At 37.9% G+C, this 19,188-nt stretch overlaps 1 protein-coding gene across 2 annotated transcripts in view; it reads right to left on the bottom strand.

The window, feature by feature from the left end:
* DOCK1 (dedicator of cytokinesis 1) overlaps positions 1 to 19,188 on the bottom strand; it is a 318,523-nt gene that overhangs the window by 230,972 nt on the left and 68,363 nt on the right. For both annotated transcript variants that reach the window (XM_069864186.1, XM_069864187.1), the window contains exons 23-25: positions 16,906 to 17,014; positions 3,935 to 4,005; positions 2,275 to 2,381 (exon numbers count right to left, since the gene is read on the bottom strand). In XM_069864186.1, coding sequence (XP_069720287.1) covers positions 2,275 to 2,381; positions 3,935 to 4,005; positions 16,906 to 17,014 — 287 coding nt within the window. The remainder of the gene's footprint in view (positions 1 to 2,274; positions 2,382 to 3,934; positions 4,006 to 16,905; positions 17,015 to 19,188) is intronic.

Below are 19,188 nucleotides of genomic sequence, written 5' to 3'. Positions count from 1 at the left end.
AAGAGAATTCAAAGTTTAATGTATAAATACATAATGTGCCCCTACAGCCTTCCTTAGAAGTGCTTTTATAGTCACAATTTCTTGTTTTACCTGTGCTATCTCAATTTTCTCCTATAGAAGACAGTCAAGTATAATACCTTTTATTACTGACTTCTGCTCCAAAGAGCTTGCAACCTAAAAGCAGCCAGAAGAAGGAAAAATTACTATGCAGAGAGCAAGCTGAGAATGAATGAAAAAAGTAACACTGACCTATGTATCTAAAAGAGCAAACATTAAAATGGTCTCAGAGAAACTAGCACCATTTTACCCGAGCTCCAACAGAAGGAACTCAACCTGCATTCTTTTTTTTTTTCTCCATTCTTGCAAACCCTGCAATTCAGAATCAAGTCATTTGATGTGGCTTATAAGGGCTGAAATTTTCAAAAGCAAAGATCAAACTGAACTGCATTTGAGCTTGCTGGCTCAGTACGTGGTGACATGGCTGGTAGACTGTTTTTCAGATATTCATTCTCACTTCATCACCATCCACAACTGCAGGAAGTAAATTTACAACCAGTGTTCTGCCTGGTTGCTCAGCTGAGACTTTAACTGCACTGAGAGCTTCTTTATGGTAAATTTCTGTTTCTTGAAAGACTCAGAGTCTTCAGCTTCTCTATCTTCCAGTTTTAATTCTCATTATTTTAATTTCGTTACCAAAGTTTAAAACTTAAAACTTGCATGTAACATATAACATGTAGACCAAATAATTTTACAGGTACTTGTTATAAATCTTAAACTTGGAGAATAACCTTACAAAAAATTTAGCCTAAGTAAAAAGTGCCATCAAAATGTAAAGCTTGCTCTTTGGACATTATTATTCATTGCTTCTTGTGTAAAACCAGAAAGAAAACTTCAAGTGGAAAGAAGTAGAAAGAGCAACAATACTTCATTCCACAGTTATCCGTACCATATCCACACAAGCCCCTGTCTTCTAGCAGTGCTACTGAACTGCACCAGCCACAAACACACACAGTTGTGCAAAATTAAGGAGCATAACAGATTTTAACATAGATTCTGTTGGCATAATATTTGTTTGCTGAATGACTAGATTACTAAGTCCAATAAAAGTAATATAGCTATGGTTAGTCATCCAATCCGGTATAAGACTTGCCAGTACAAACTAAATCCATCAAGAAACTTTTTAAAATTGGAGCCAGAAAAGTTTGTTTGATCAGCACTTTACATCACGTGGTCCCAGATTTTTGGTCTGATAACAGAACTCTTTCAGATTTACTTTATCACCGAACCATTGCCTATTTGCTCCCTCATTAACTTCTGACAGCACATAAGCACTTAGTTTAGGTTAGTTTAACCTGCAGTCATCTAGAAGAAGAATAAAACGTTTCACCTCAAATGAGGAAATCCGTAAAATGAGTGCTTGAACTCACGTTTCAATGGCCCACTAATATAAAAGGAGAAAATCATAGAATCACCAGGTTGGAAGAGACCCACCGGATCATCGAGTCCAACCATTCCTATCAAACACTAACCCATGCCCCTTAGCACCTCGTCCACCCGTGCCTTAAATACCTCCAGGGAAGGTGAATCAACCCCCTCCCTGGGCAGCCTCTGCCACTGCCCAATGACCCTTTCTGTGAAAAATTTTTTCCTAATGTCCAGCCCGAACCTCCCCTGGTGGAGCTTGAGGCCATTCCCTCTGGTCCTGTCCCCTGTCACTTGGGAGAAGAGGCCATCACCCTCCTCTCTACAACCTCCTTTCAGGCAGTTATAGAGAGCAACAAGGTCTCTCCTCAGCCTCCTCTTCTCAAGGCTAAACAACCCCAGCTAAATAAGAAAGCAAGGATGAACAGCACACTCTGAAGGGTTTATGCGTTGTTTTACTTCAGCTAGGGGACAGCTTAAAGAGAGAGAAAGAACATCAAAAAATTCTATTTTCTCCATAGAACTTCACTGAACACAAAAGCCGTATTAATAGTTTTTGATAAAATACATCATAGTTGAAGTCAGAATACATGCCAACAACACTGGATGACAAGTGCCCTTTTAAATTAAAAATTACAAGTTTTTGCTTTCACTTCTTTATGATCTATAACCTGCAGTAAGTGTCAATTAGCATTTACTCACTTACTTTATACCTTCTTGCCCTTCTGACTGAACGACCTTAATTGGTTACAACCTCCACCGCATTCAGCAGCAAGGACAAACCTTGCACTAGCAGAGGTCTGGACACAATGAATAATGCGACAGCTTAACGGTTACAGAGGTCCTGCTTACCGTGCTGCGTGAAGAGGTCACTGTGAACTATTTCAATCAAGCAGTACAGCTTTTGGATTGTGAGACGGCTCACAGGAACGTTTAGGATGAATTCGGTAAAGAGTTTGCTGCATACAAAGAGACAAGTAAAAATATATTGACATCTCTCCAAAAAAACAAAAAAAAATCCAATAGCACAAAACACAATAAATGACCACATACTTTTGGACAAGCAAACTCTTTTTACAAACATAAAATAATTAAATTCAGAGAAACATGAATTGTCTTTATTGCATCTATTTAGGCTTTTTTTGTCTTTTCTTTTGTCCTCTTCCTTTTATCTCAGTTTCAAGCCCTTCTCTCATATTTAAGGGTTTAGTTTTCAAATTTCAGTTATCTATGTGTGCTATTGCCTCTTTGCTTCAATTATCACATAACTTTAATGGACTAACACATGACCATATAATCCAAAAATATAAATAGCGGTAATTGATTTTACAAGCTGTCAACATTAAAAAAAAACCCCAGAAACAGAACCACACACATTTTGGGATGATAATATACCATCACACTCCCCAGCTGAGCTTCCCTATCACACAGATTTTTTTTTTTACACAATTTTTCAATAATTGCTTCCTAAAAATCTTGAGGTTGTTTGGTTTTCCTAAGCGACACTTGGAAGTTTCACTTGTAAGTATTAGTCAATCTCAATTTAAATACTCTAAGTGGCAGAAAAACTGTAGTGCTTAGGGAAAACCACGCCTAATTCTGTTATTTTTCATTTAGTGTATTTTCCCAGTACTTCTACCATACATCAACATTATGATTCAGCCCAGAAACTCGACAAAGATGCACTCCCTGGGTCCACAGGACATATAATGTAAGTACATGTACATGTAAGTAAGTTTACAGCTCAAGCAAGCAGAACCTAAATGCTGGGTTCCTCAAACTACTGGAATGATAGTCTCATGCTCATCTATTTTACGTTTCTTTTCCTCAGAAAACACCAGAACGCAGAATGAAAACAGACAAAATACATATAAGGGTTTGTGTATTCAAATTAGATAAAAAGGTTGGGTTTTTTTCAACTTAAACACAGTGATATTACAAGGTGAAAGAGAAACTCTGTTCTTCTTGAGTTAAAAGTGGCCCTGAAATAATAGTTGTCATGTGGTTTCTCTACTGTTTTGGGTTTGATTTTTTTTGTTCTAAAACATCTTCCTATCACCCTTTCATTTTACTAGCAACTTACCTGTGTTTATGAGCTACTGAAATGTTAATCCAGCAGAAGGGTTCACTAACAAAACCACAATTATTATTTACATTAAATTTATACTCAAAAGAATGAAGCATCAGGTATACAGCTTAAGAGTTTTGATGTCATTTGCCCTATTGATCGTTCTTGCCATCTCATTACACAGCCGAACTCCACAAGACTGCAAAGGTTGTTAAGACATTTCTTAAACCTTGATGCCATACATGTCACTTTAAAAACTGCCTGTTTGTGTAGCCCTACAAATATTTGCAAGGGGAAAGAAATATACAACGTAATTAAACCAAATAGATAAAATACCTCAGGTGATCATGTTTCATTGCCTCTGTATATATATGCATTTTTATATGTCTGTAAAATAAAGATCTAGATAAAGTTCACACTACACATTTCATTAACTCTACTCACCTCAGTTCTTTTGGATCAAACACTAATTTCACATCATTGACAATAGCTGGCAAGTATTTAAGTGCTGCCCCCTAAAAGAAGAGAACCAACAAATAAACAAGACTGAAATTCACCTGTCTTTAAAGGTGATGCAAAGACTGTATGAAGAGAATCACACGAGAATAGGTTGCTTTGGTTTTATTATGCTCCATGGCTACAGCTGAGCCCCTACTATGTGCTTGCTCTTATTTTGGGGGCAAGTTACCTAACCTGAAACTCAATGAGAAAAGTTTTTAGATTTAAAAGAATAAAGAGACATGAAAGACTGGTAACCTGGGAAAAGTGACAATTTACATCAAAATTAGGGACTTACAAGCTCCTTCCAAGATGTTACAGAAACCTTGTGGTGTATTGGTACACAGCACATAACTATGTTTCTTCCATGTCATATGTAGAGAGGGAGAAGCAACTTTTCCTACTCCTCCTCAGCCATGCTGCAGTTGTTTGGGTTTAATTTTCCCTGCACTACTTAAAAACAAAACTGAAATGCATAATTGTCACTTTTCCCAGCAGCAAGTTTTCAGTAGCCACTAATGAAACTTTGAAAACTCCTTGAGCTTGCAGTTGTCACTCTATTTCACAATACATAAGGATTCAGAAGATACAAACAGATGTTTACTATTTTAACTATTTGTTGCAACTTTAATCAATTTTGTCTTTCCACTTCTTGGTAATATGTTGTAATTATTTATTCATATCTAGGACAAACATTCTCTTACAGGCATCAAGAGCAAAAACCCAAGCCACTGAAAACTACTGCCCACAAATTTAAGGCAATCATGCCAGAATACAGTTTGGGTTAGACCAAAGTAAATGGACTTCGAACACCACAGATTGAAATCACATAGTCTTCACCAACTGAAATTTCAATCAGATAAAGTTGGGGAAGGGGTTGGTTCGTCAGTTGCAAATGGATTTAAATGCACTATTTCAAGTAACAGATGAAAAAAATCTTCTACTTAAGAAACTCTACAGCAAAAGTCTTTGGCTTTGATCATAACCTTATTAGCTCATAACAAGAACTATTCTTACTGAGTTTCCTTAGGTTCTTGCTTCCACTGAGCACCAGACTAGAAAGGAACAACAGTAATCCAAATATACACCACAACATCCAGACTTACTTTGCTTACTTTTGCATTTTATTGATAATATCAAACAGTTAGATTACAGATGGGAGTTTTGCTTTAAAATACAAGGCATTTCTGCTTGTGGGTTTAATGCTTCATATCTGCAGTTCCCATCAGTGAGAGCACCACGTGTTCCCTATCTTTTTCAGTTAGAAGAAAGATGACCCTTATACTTCTCTTTTTTTAAGCAATTCTTCTCTAGTCTTAAGTCCATGATGTGACAAGTAATGATAATACGAAACTCCACCATCAGAGGAATTCAAGAGACAAAAAAATTCTACTTAGCAGTAGTTGTTAATAGTAGGAAGAGCCACAGGGAGAAAGACTCAAGGAGCACTGCCTCGTAGATACATAAAAAACATAGTCTATTTTCAAACAATCACACTCTTATCCCACAACCCTAGTCATTCTAAATAAAATTCCACCATTTTTTAATGCAAGAAGGTCAATTGTTTGATTACAGTCACAAGGGACATCTCAGTCCAAGTTGTTAAGCAAAAGAAGTAGGGGAAAAAAGTTTAGAAACCACTACTAATCAAATACTTTGTCTTTCCAGCTAAAAATACAAGTACCATTAACGATTAATATCTACTATTTCAGAGCAAAGTTCAGGTATATTATACAGTATAATTATTTTAATTAAATCATTTGCATATCTTTAGATAAGATTAGCAGAGGAATCAGCAATACAAAATATGCCTTTTCTTGAATAATGCATGAAGCAATTATTAAGATTAAAGTGATTTTGGTTATACTGTTTAAGAAAGCTTATGCCCATGACCAAAACCATACCCAAAAGCACAAATTCAGGCAAATATTTCCTACAGATTACAAAGCATCAGTAGATTTGTTTGGAGTTTTCTAAGTTTTGCTATTCCAGCATGTACACAAGTGGCTGCAAGCAAGTGCTCAATACAGCCCTGGTGATATTACCCATACTGGAGAAAAACACTAGGCAATGGCAGCTGAAGGGGTTTCTAGTTAAAATATTACATTATTAAAACTTAAATGCACACCACACTCACCTGCCCATCTGCTCATATAGTCTTCTGCAAGGTTAATACATACATATCTTTTTCACTGAATATTTATAATTACAGAAATATTGCCAACACAGAGAACAGAACATATAGGGTAAGACAGTTATAGCACACGTTCAATTCTCCTCCCAAATTCAGTCTATCAACTAGAAGTGAGTAAATACCCAACATTTGCCACCTATATTTGCTCAAATAAAAGAAAAAGGAATATTTTCACAGCACTGATACTATTTGGTGTTTGCTGTTCATTAAGAATAAGCTGTAAACATTTCACCTGCTCAAGCAATCACAGAAACAGCAGAAAAGTGTGGCATGGAGGGAGTTTTGAATTCAAAAGCCACTAACAATCTCTGCTTCTACAGAATGAGGTCTTCAAGAGAGAAAGAAACCTGTCAAATAACTTCAATCAGCCAGCGTGGGAAGTTTGCTAAAGCTTGCTGGCCACTTTTAAAAGAGAGAAAAACAAACAGGTCAACGGCTTAGATGCAAATTTCAGAGTGATCCGGCTTTTATCGATAGTTCATTTCAATTGGCGAGCTTAATCATCAAACATTTCCACATATGCTTAAAGGACTACTTACACGCTCAGAAATCAAGCTCATAACTGTAATTATGCAAATAGTCCCAATAAGTACACCCTTATGTGTTTTGATGGATGAGGACTCTCATGACCAGTTTTAAACCGCAGCCATTGCTGTGTTTTTATTTGCTTACTATTCAAATGCATGTAGCAATAAATGTTTAGTAACACATACTAAAAAAGAGCTCGCATTTTAAATCTTGAATTAAAATTTCACACTGCGCTGGTAAAATCATTAAAATTAACACTTTAATAGATTAAATGAAGTACTATCAGGCTAAAACTATTTACCACATCAATTTAAAGCCTGTAGTTACCACAATTATCAGCAACTTAGGTTGTACTTTATGGACTAACAAATTAAAGTTTAATATCTTAAAATGTAAAGTAAATTAGTGAAAGTATACTTCCCAATTTCCAGTCTCAACTGACTTAGTGGACAGAATATTAACAGACAAGTAGGCTCTGCACGCCTCATGATTAAATCTGTATCTGTGTAATCCAAAAGTCTACTGAAATAACTTTTTGTTGATATTAACTCTTGTAGAAGAGCAGCTCTCGCTGTAAATTTTGCTGTGGTAGAAGCTGCAGCTGAAAGTACATCTTTTGTTAGTGTAGCCCAATTGCAATGCAGGTTACGTACTCCAGTATCCTGGGAATAAGTGAGGAATATTAAATTCATATGACAAAAAACCTGTTCTCATCTTTTCATGTAATATCAGGAAAAAACAAGCAACCTATTTTTTGTTTTCAACTGAAAGAATTTAATTAGATTACTTTCTACTCTTGATCAGCACTGGACAAAGTTTCAAGTGTCTCATTTCTACAAGAAGTACCTGGTGAACTAAATCAGAATCTTAACTTCCCAGTTGTACAGTGACATGCACGACACTTGAAAATTCAAAACAGCATTAGAGAACACAGATAATGAAGAACCTTAATTTTCTGATTTTTAATCACACAGGTTTTGGCAGCAATTGCCATGTGATCACACTAGATACATAGACAAAGCTGGAAATATCAGTCTCACATACTCAGTCAATAATTATAGAGTTTCAAGCTGGGCTGCAATAAAAATTTTACTGCCCAAAGGAGCTTCTCTCTTTGTGGAAACAAGTTAGAAATTATTACTACCCTTATCAGGTTACAAAATCATTCATTGTAAGTACTACAAAGCACACAAATAAACTCACAAGGGGGAAGAAAAAAAAGGAGACAAAGCAGAAAAAGGACAACACATCAAATGAATAATGAATATGTTCTCCCTGTTACTAAATTAAACTTCTGTGTACACTTACTGTTACATTGACAGTTAGGGTATTATTGGATTTTTACTTTTCCTGGGATGTGATTCACATGTGAGTCAAGGATCAGCATGACGTCAGCAAGTGCAGATCAGCCTGTGAGCTAACGCAAAGTACCTTTCAGTATTATGTCTCATCCTTTACCTCTCCCACTCTCCATCACACAAAACCATACACACAGCTGTGTACTCACAGAAAGACACCCTCATCTCCCCTTTATGAATATCATATCCATATATAAAAGGTATTATACCACAGCCAAAGTACGGACAAATGAAAAGAACCATTAACTGACACTTATTACGTGAACCAGCTGCCAATGCAACCTACTGAACTGCTAAGTCAATGAGCGTAACGCTTCAAGGATACCCTTCTAAACTATAAAAAAGGCAGTTAAGTATGCCAAGAAATAAAACTCACTAAGTGAAAATAATAAGGTCCAGAAAAGTCAAAGCTTTGCCTTAAATAGAATAAATTAAGAAATAATTGATGGTCACAGTTCTCTGCACAGCCAATACAGAGGATGACATTCCTAGGTTTTATCGTTCCACAGAATAATTGCAACTTATTCCTTAAACCATCACAACCACCTCTCTATCTAGAGCAGTCATCCTTTGCAACCTCTAAGATAAATTCATTGATGTGCTTATAATGACTTAGCAGCTAATTGTATTTTCCTATTTTCAGAGCTAGCAGCTAAATAGTGCAGAGGTTTTCTTCACGCTGAAGAAACAAATTTAGTGGTAGCCCGTATCAAAAGATTAGTGGGCAGGAAAAAAGACTTCAGATATGGTAAGAAGGCCAGAATGAATAAGGCCAAGTCCAATGGAGGCATTTTTTCTAATGGTGTTCCTTCAGAACATCAGCGAAGGGTCCACTGCAGCACTCATGCTGTCACACCTCTTTTTCACCTGATTGTTCATTTCCACACTGGTTGAATAAGACAAGAATAAGATCTACCTAGAGAAAAGCTAGTCCATTCTTCAGCTCTAAAGGTTCAAGGAGTTTCCATGACTAAAAATTGATCCCAAGCCAGCAAATCAGAAAACATTGTCAACAGTCACTTTATTCCAAAAGGAACTTGTTCTGCAACTTTTTGAATGGAAAAAAATAATCTCAGATCCAAAAACTAACCCGCTAAAGCACTTCAACACTTGCATACATAAACCATATGAAATAAAAGTATGATTAATTTATTTTTTATAACAACAAAAAGAATCCCAAAAACCTCAATCATTAAAATTTTCTGTAAGACAGCTCCTCCAGGTAAGTTCTTGAGCTCGTCATTTCTTCCTGAAGACAAGCACACATCAACGGTCTTCCCAGAGAGAGACTGGAGGGCAGATACACACCTTCTCTTCATGTAATCAGGCAAACATAAGCACCTCTGCTAAGATTTGGGACCCCCAAGCAATCCAAATCCTCCTTCATTCCTAAATAGGAATTTCCTTCTAGGATCTTGTGTAAGTCCCTCCTCTGATACCAGCTCCCTTCAAGCCCTCCCTAATTTTAAGTTCAGGAAATACAAAAGACCAACTAGTACTTTTCCATAGACTCTGCTGCAAACCTCGAAGTTCGCTGTAGATGGCTTCCCTCATTAAAAGCAGCATTACCTTAAGCATGCAGTCACCAGCATCCAAAGTCACCTAGACCATCTTTTGAAAAGTCACATAGATTCTTGTTCCAAACATGAATGATCCAACGTAACAGCAAGCCACAAAAAAAAGGTCTATATAGAAGTGCATATGCACAAAACCACATTTAAGCAGCATTACAAGATCAGTACAATTACAGCATATTTCATATGCCATTTGGAAACGTGTCTTAAATATGTTCTGCCTCAAAGCCAGAAAGTCACACTGCAGCCTGTGTGTTCAGTAAGCACTGTTTGCAAGCATCTCCATTACTCTGTCACATCTGGTAGCTGTTAGTGCATCTGAGGGCTTGTGGAACAAGAAAAATTATACTACACCAGAAGGGGACCAACAACACGGTACTGTAGTGCACCATGGCATCCTTCTACCACTCAACAGAAGACAAAGTGTCTGCACAAACACTTCTTTGTCATATGAAAGTACACTAAAATAAGATAGGGTAGCCTTGCTAAGCACCATATAGTCACTTCTGGGGTTTTTTTGTGGATAATAACTATAAACAATGGGAGTTTTACTAATTTACTGTTGTTTATGACACAGTTGAAAATACTGAGCAGTCTCTTGATCAATACAAACAAGAAATTACTACTGTGATAGTAAAAATGGTAACCGGCAAATGGAAACAAAGCAGCACAGAGCATAGCAAAGCCACCCTGCAAAACCAGAAAAATCTCAACTTTTATGTCATTCTTGTGTTTATACTGAAAAGGAATGTCAAAAAACAGTAACAAAAGCTTCTTTACTAATACTAACTTATGGTTGTCATTAGACTGAACAAATGGCATTTGCAAAGTACTAAACAAAACGTATTCTGAATAGCACACTACAAATTTTGTCTAGGACTTAAGTTCATCTCTTCACACTACATAAAAGAAAAATACTTAATTTAAAAATGTCTTTTTCTGAAGTCATTCATTTCAGACAGTATGCCTAGTCTCAAAATTAGGCATAAAATATCTTTGTCAAATATAGTGTATTGTTACAAACTCTTATTTGATGAAGCAATAAATTTGTTTTACCTTAATCAAATTGTATGTGGTTTTAATGTTAATTTTCATCTTTTGTGTCATCCAACACAAAGCACCTACCTTCTCTACACAAGTATTATACTGGCCTTTTATTACACTCATCAATCCATTCAAATTAAGCCCAGTTAGCAGCTGGATGAAACAATTTCCAGGAATGCCTAAACACTATTTCTGAATTCCCCCAGTCTTTAACAGTCATTTGTTCCAAATTATAACTGAACCAGCGCCTATGGCACAATATTTGGTGTAAAAGAGCATAAAGTATGACCACAAGTACAGTGGCATTATGCTCTTCAACAATTATTGTATTTGTTGCCAGTGTAACAACGGACTCTCCCATACAGGTTCTACAAGACAACAATTTCAATCTAAGATTGCATTTTGTTACTCAACTAATTATAAACAATGGTAGTAAAAGTATTCAACCTATTGGAAAAGCCCTGCAGACTAATGTAGTGTCTTGTTTTATTTCAGGTACCTCAGCAGCTTGTATTGTATTTCCCTGTCTTCATTTAAATGCTTTTCTCTGGCTTTAGCAATAAATGCTTAATACTAGAGTACAAAAAAAGTGTGGTACAGACACTGAGAAGTGTGCATCATGTGTTAAAAGTGACAAAGATTATTAAAAAAACACACACACAGGAGAATTTGCATTAGTGAAACGTTATCACCTTCCACTCGTCTCTGCGGTCACATTACAGAATAATTTGATACACAAACCTACTTTATCAAGACCATTTAAAGCACAGAGCACTAACTCAGCTACCAACCAATCTTTTTCCAGTCATTCTGAACAGCAGTATGAAGTCACGCATAACAGCAAACATTAGAGCAAACCGCAAGAACCCTGCTGAGAATAGTTCAGCTCCCTCATACAAACAGCCGCAATCAGACAGTCCTCAAATTCGATGCATCTGGCTCAACTGCCCTTGGTTCAGAGAAATGCAAGCAGAAACATTTGCATTTTTCTCTAAACTTGAAAAGTCATGCTAGGCTTCAGCTGAGCTCACGCTTGAACAGTAAGAGGTTAAGGAAATAATTATCATGCACCAATTAGCAGAAAATAGGGCTAAAACAAAGAAAGCTCACTACACTTGAAATGATTAAAGAACATATGCACATAGTAAAGCAAAGCCACACACCTTACCTAATCAAGTAATTCTTAAAATCAAATTGGTACTTGAAAAACAAAGTTTAATCTCTCTACTACTCAAACTATTGCTGCAGCCCACTACCATTTATCATGCAAGAAAAACTTTTGTTACCAAAAGGAAGACCAAAACAGTTTTCAGCTCAAATCATTGTTTGAATTTCCCTCTCAAATTTTGAGAGCTGCACACCTTAAAAAAAAAAAAAAAAAATCAAACAAGTGTAAAAGTGGCCTCCAAACACCTGCCTCCACCACAATCAACTGTGACAGACAAAAAAACCCTTAATAATTACATTTAGTTAATTAACTATAAAAAACAAACACTGTTGTTTTGAGCACTGTAATTTACACCATACCTGCTTCTCAAATTCAAACCCACAGGATTGTCCAATGTTGCCTTTATAGCCTAAGATGTAAGTGTTTTTCATTCCTTCTTACACCTCAGTGCTTTGATTGCAACATATTGGACTTCATCAAGAAGTACAGATGCTAGTAGAGCTCTGCTCAAATCGCGTTCCAGGAACATATGGATTTTTACGTATTTATTGTAAAAATACATAGCTGAAGCACTACAACTCAAATTTAAAATAACCTTTTAACAATGCTTGTAAACTGTTATAATTCTGCAACACCAAAAACTCACAAAAGGAAACAGATCTTTACACCCTGAAAAAAATACAGGTTTTTCCATGAATACACTTAAGCCAACCAGTACAAATATACTATACAAATGCAATAAGTGTGGGTGACCAGTTTTTAAGCCACAACGCGACCGTTTACTGCACCAACGCAGCTGGCAACAAACAAGAGTCAGCACTGGGGTTACCTCCAGAGCCCCCTCCTCTGACTGACAAAGCAAAAGCACGATTTTGGTGCAGTAGAGGATTGTGCAGATAAACAGGGATTTTGCTTTTTTCTTTGTTTATCTTTCCCTTTTAAATCTTGAGAAAAATTTAATCAATCCTATATACAATTATACCTTCTTGCAGTCAGCAAAACTGCTAAGTACCACTTCTAACATGCCTTCCACAGAAAATATTCCTGATTTTGTTTCCTTCAAGTCTGAAATTGAAGTCAGGTTTGCAAAGCAGCCACATATACAAATTCATCCCTACACCCTAAGAAATTTTAAATAATTCTAAAAGAGGCACAAATTCAAAGTCTCTTTTTGTGCTCCACAACCTTAAATCTATGTACAATTCATACTGTATTCTTTTGAGGAAACTTCTTTTTTAAATGTACCAAAAGCCTTGAAAAATTCAAATTAAAAAAGGGGCAATTTAAATGTAAAATATTAAGTAACCGAAGACCTGAGTTACAGTCAGAAACAGCTCATCAGCTTCCACAAGGACATAAATATTTGAATAGATGAAGAGCAATTCTTGCTAAGAACATAAAACTGCAGTCATTCATTCTCCTCCACATAGTGTCAGCTTGAAGTCTGCTCTCTTAACAGACAGGCTAGGGAAAAAAATAAAACAGTATAATCAGCCCAAAAAAAAAAGTTGCAAACACTTTAGCGAAACTTTCCAGTGGCAGTTCTGCTTCATGTTGATAAACTATCAAGACAGAATATAATTTCTGCAAGGAGAAAGTGAAATATTCAAATGTGTGAATCAAGCACCAGTCTCTCTTAATGTGAAGCACCTTAATTTTCTATGTAGATCTTTTCAACTTCTTATCTCTCCAAACAGACCTATTTTGTATACACTTATTTAGCTTCCCCAACATATATTAAAAACATGTTAAAAAAACCCTGAAATTGCTACAGCTAGATCTACCGATTATAATTGCACAATACAGGGACCAAGCAACTTATCTGCTTATCTTTATTTTCTACAAAACTTCAGAGTATCCAACAGCACAAGAAACACTCAGTGTCACACCAACAGTGTATATAGCCCAGCACTGGTCCCCAGAAGTGGCCACAAGAGATGCCATTTGCAGTTTGAGGTCCATTCCTCCCCTGGCTCCCCCAGCATCCCTTAGAGGCTGCACTTCCAGTCGTCTTTTCAGCACATCTATGGTCTGTAAATCTGGCTAACCTCTTTCTTGGCCTGCTGACGCCGTTGGCCTCCATGAGCCCCTGTGACTGCAAGCTTCAGATATGACGTTTTTTTCCTTTCACTTGTTTTAAACTAACCTCCTACTGATGTCAGTGAGTGCACCCAATGTGGGATTTCATGCAGAAGAGCTTCACAGGCTGCTTGCTCACCAGGAAGGTGCACCCTTCCCAATTCCAGTCCTCCATATCCCTTAAACTATTTCCTAAGGTAAGAAGAATGAGAACAGCATCTGGCACACAAGATGGGGATGCACTAAGGCTGTCTAACAACTAAATGACAACCCTGTAATGTTCTCATTATCCCCCTAACACCCAACACCCTATTGCTTGCTTGCCCACTGCTGCACATAGAAGTGATGACCTCAGAGAGCTATCGATTACAACTGCCTGCAGGAAAGCTAGGGAGGGAGCTGAAAGAGGAGAGACTTGGATTAGGTATTAGGGGGAAGTTTTTTACTGTGAGGATTGTGAAGCACTGGCACAGGCTGCCCAGAGAAGTTGTGGACAGCCCATCCCTGGAGGTGTTCAAGACCAGGTTGGATGAGGCTTTGAGAAACCTGATCCAGTGGAAGGTGTCCCTGCCCACGGCAGGGGTGTAGAATCGGATGATCCTTAAGGTTCCTTCCAACTCAAAACATTCTATGACTCTATGACTCCAAGGCACTTCCCCAAATTGCAGCTGCCACCTCCAAGTAGATCATCATACAGGGATTAATTTACTTTTCCCCAGATGCACTACCTTGCATGTGACCATCTCGAAACTCACCTTTTAACCCACTCAGTTTTGTGAGGTGCGGCTGACATTCCTCACCACTAGCACAATACTTAACTAACAACTCCGGATCACTGATATAACTGCTGAAGCCTGGAATGTCACGTCCACTTTACATGGTTATTGACACCCTCAAAGGAATCAAACAGCTTTGTTGGGCCATCCTCACTCTCTCTCAAAGAGCCCTCACATTTATCCACCTATTCGACGATTTTTTCTTTGTAATAGAACTACAAATTCCTAGTTACTGAAAAAAAACCAGTAGTGCTTCAGTAGCTATTCAAACATGATAAAAGCAATCTCACGAGCAGCAAAAAGCCAATACTAACAATTATGTATTCTAAGAGCTAAGTAATTGGAGTCCAAAGGAGATTAAAGCAATGAATAATGAATGAAAGATTGTCAAGGCTTTTGAAAGGCATCCACAAGCACACTTCTCAGAGTCCAATGTGGCTCATCTGTCAAGGTTTCACACCGGTTACTTCACACAGGGAAATGCAGACAGAAGATGTGCTGCACCCAAGTTTGCAGAGATCTGAACATGAAACAACATACAGACCAGGAAAGATACTGCTGTGGTTTGATCTCTCTAGCCTTTGCTAGAAAGACTGTCTTGCTTTCCTGCATCTCATACGAAGACAACAACATTATTTTGGGGGGTGTTTTTAAATACTTTTTATAAGGTATAAACCACTGAAAAAGAAAAAAAGCTCAATTCTCATCTGCTTTAGGAAAATAAATCTTATATTCAGTCCTCATAATCTGAAAACATGCTAGGCCAACCGTATCCTGGGCTGCATCAAAAGCAGCATGGTCAGCAGGCCAAGGGACGTGATCCTCTCCCTCTCCTCTGCTCAGACCCCTCCTGGAGTATTGTGTCCTGGAGCCTCCACCATGGACCTACTGAAGAAGGCCCAGAGGAGGACCACAAAAATCATCAGAGGGATGGAGCACCTCTCTTGTGAAGAAAGGCTGGAAAAGTTGGAGCTCTTCAGCCTAGAGAAGGGAAGGCTCTGGGGAGATCTTACTTGGGCCTTTCATTACCTAACAGGGGCCTACAAGAATGATGGGGACAAATATTTTGTCTGGTAGAACAAGATGAAATGGTTTTAAAATCAAAGCAGGCAGATTCAGACTAGACGTAAGGAAGAAATTCTTTACAATGAGGGCAGTGAAGCACTGGCGTAGGTTGCCCAGAGAAGGGGTAGATGCCCCATGCCTCAAAACATTCATGGTCAGGTTGGAATGGTCTCTAAGCAACCTGGATCTAGTGGAAGACGCCCCTGCTCACTGCAAAGGGGGTTAGACTGGATGACGTGTAAAAGGTCCTTGCAACCCAAACCATTCTATGACTCCATACTATCAAATCACCCCCAAATTCAAACCCAATTCTTAAACCCTTTCTGATCATCACCTTTCAACGGACTCTGCACAGCTAGGCCAAGAGTTCTGTCCTTTTCTAAATGCCATTTGGAACCACAAGGAGAACTTCAAGGTCTTAACTTATCAAAAACACTGCTTATGATGGACTCTGAACTTTTCCATGGTTAAAGAGATTCACCAGAAGAACATGGGATCGGTATTGGCACAACGACCTCAGGCTTCTCTTCCTAAAAAATATCCACCAGTGCTATAACTCAATGCTTCTGCCCTGTGATATTAATATCTATGTTCATGTGAGGTCAGAGAGCATTCTCAATTCCAAGAGCTAGCCAATGCCACCAAAAGTAGCTAACCATTTTAAAGGGTCAATGAAGAGGGGTGTGAGGTGCAGTTTACAGTCTAACTCACTACTGATTTTCCCTTAAAATCACGTACTCAGGCGTAAAATACTATATTGAAGTTCTTGACCAGCCTAAGATATAAGCGCATAAGAATACAAGGATCTACATTGCCATCAGCATCTTAAGGATAATGCCTTAAAAATACCTTAAAGCTAAGATTATCCAAGTAAAATAAGCTGAACATCATTTAACACATAAGTTCTCTTTTTAAAGATAGAAGTGATGTATTTGCAGCAATTTAAGCAAACTTACTTGTTTGAAGCACATTCCTTACACAATCACAAAAATTCCATTAGAAGCACTAACCATTAACTGCATTTGAGGTAAAATATGCTTTTGGGCACAAACACAAGCGTACACTTCAACCACCTAACTGGGGCTTAGGATGCAAGAGTAAAGCCAAGATGGAGACGTGTAAAATACGTACCTTCACTATAACAGTTTGATCAGAGACGCTGCTCATCATCTCATTGATGGACTTAAAGAGCTGCAGCAGGGACTCCCTGAAGTCTGCTTCTCCTTTGTTTTCATAAAGTCTGAAAAATAATTAGGTTTCACAAGCACAATCCAAATAAAATGAAAATATGTCTTTAAAAAAATCAAACTCAAGAATTTCTACATGTTTCTTCACTGAACGAAGAGTTTTCTTTACAAAAAACTAAAGACAAGAAAGACTGACCGGGCTGGGCCAGCAGGAGCAGCAGATTTTTATTTTCGAGCCTCCTATGTAAAATGCCACATTCAGTATTGTTGTTTATGCCTTCAAGTCACAGTGAATCCCTCAGCAGTGACCCAATTTCACATGCCCACGCAGCAGTGGGATAGTTTCTTCACCCTGCATAGGAGCTAGCAGATGTCTGGGAGGACCAATGCCAAGCAGCTCTCTGATGAGGAAGCCAGAAAGCATCCAGACAACTTGCCAGCAATCATTAAAATCTACCAGTGGCCTAAAGTGAGTGACCTTAAACTCTGTGAAAGGAAGAAAAAGTCCATCAACCCACTACTTGCTGAAACTCCACCTTTTTTCCCATGGGAAGAGAGCACTAAATTTAAATGTAATTCACCTCTAATTTTTGGCTCACTAACACTAAACTAGTTAAGGCTCAGCTTCCCATACAATCAGCACAGCTGCTGCAGAAGAACAACTAATCCACAGCTCAAGTTTGCAAGGCAGGTCCCCATGCCTTCAGGCAGGATTTTCCACAGCTGATCTGTCCAATAAGACGCCCCTCTCTCCGCCAGATGCTTTCAGGGACATAAAAACTGCCCCGAGATGCTTGAGCAACACCAAAGGCAAAAAATACATAGCCAAGCTGAAAAGTATGGTCCACCGGTTCAATACAGCACAGGAAAAAGTGTTCCTGAAACATTCTTGGACACTTTAAATGCAGAATGATCTCTGCTTTGGCTACAAGATGAGATAATTCTTACTACAAAATGGGAAGGGGTGGGAGGAAGCCTAACACCACATAAAATCCTTTAAATTCCCCCCTTCCCTTTGGCAGCATGTATGACTCACCTACCTAAGAGCTATTGCCTGAACCTCAGCCACACAGACTTGACATCACGTAAAAAGAAAACAAAAAAGCAGCTCAGTAGACAATGGCATCCAGGTCAAATCTAAACAGGAGTGTTTATAAACATCAAATGGGACTTCCTCCCCACCTAAAACCCCACACTTACATAGTGAGCTTTGATTCTAAGAGCCTTATCCAACGGCAACTGGGCTTCAAAAGCCTCCCATGGTCTCACTAGCTCTGTGCCTGAGCTCACCCAAATATTTTGCATGAAGCAGCTCCCAGCAAGAGCTCAAGTCCCCTGTTTTTTTCTGGAGTTAGACCCAGTAAGGTGGTCTCAAATGTGGTCTGCAGCTGAGAAAAAGCACCCAACCCAGAATTTTTATATGTACAGTCACAGTATGATTTCTTCATGTTTGAAGAGAACACGATGTACCACCTACTACAGAAGGAAAGAGGCTTATCTTAAGATAAATCCAGAGTTCAGCATGTTCTTGCTGCTTTACACTGAAACTAATGTGTAAAATTTTTAATACTGTGTTCATACGCCTTTGGGAGCCACAAATACTTTAAAAAGCCATTGGACCTCAACACAGGGGAAATGAATGCTACAGAAAAATATTAAATTGTGTTATTTTGCTGTGCTAAAACTAAGGGTTCTGCAGGGCAAACTTCTTGTTAAATCCTAATTTCAATAATGGATTTCAGTGTACAATTGAACAGATTAAAGAGGTGAAACTAATACTAATATGAAGAGTAACTGAACTTGGCAGTCCAGTAAATCAAACTGCTTCAGAAAAAAGCTTTGCATTTCAAAAAGGAAATTGCAATAAAAATAAACAAGTTAGTTGCAAATGCTTCTAATGTCAGTTATTAAACTTGTACTTTAAATAAGTACATACACCTGCTAACACACAAAAAATGCATCTACAAGAAAACCAGGATTACACTGAGTTGACCCTTCTAGCACTGCCTTCAAAATTTTAAGGCTATTGTAAATGCAACATAACTACTGGGGTCAGTAATGAGTAAACCAAATAAATATATTTCTAAAGTTCACTTAAATTTTGCCTTTATAAACCTCGATATACTGAAGAAATAGATTTGCCACCACACTTTAACTAGACGGCTTCTATGTATTTATCCAGAACTGAAGCTTGCCTGCAATCACATTACTAAAATGTTCCGCATAT

The sequence above is a fragment of the Phaenicophaeus curvirostris genome, chromosome 9 (assembly GCF_032191515.1).
Source record: "Phaenicophaeus curvirostris isolate KB17595 chromosome 9, BPBGC_Pcur_1.0, whole genome shotgun sequence".
NCBI lineage: Eukaryota > Metazoa > Chordata > Aves > Cuculiformes > Cuculidae > Phaenicophaeus > Phaenicophaeus curvirostris.
Note: the sequence above shows the minus strand (reverse complement) of the source record. Positions and strands in the feature narration are given on the sequence as shown.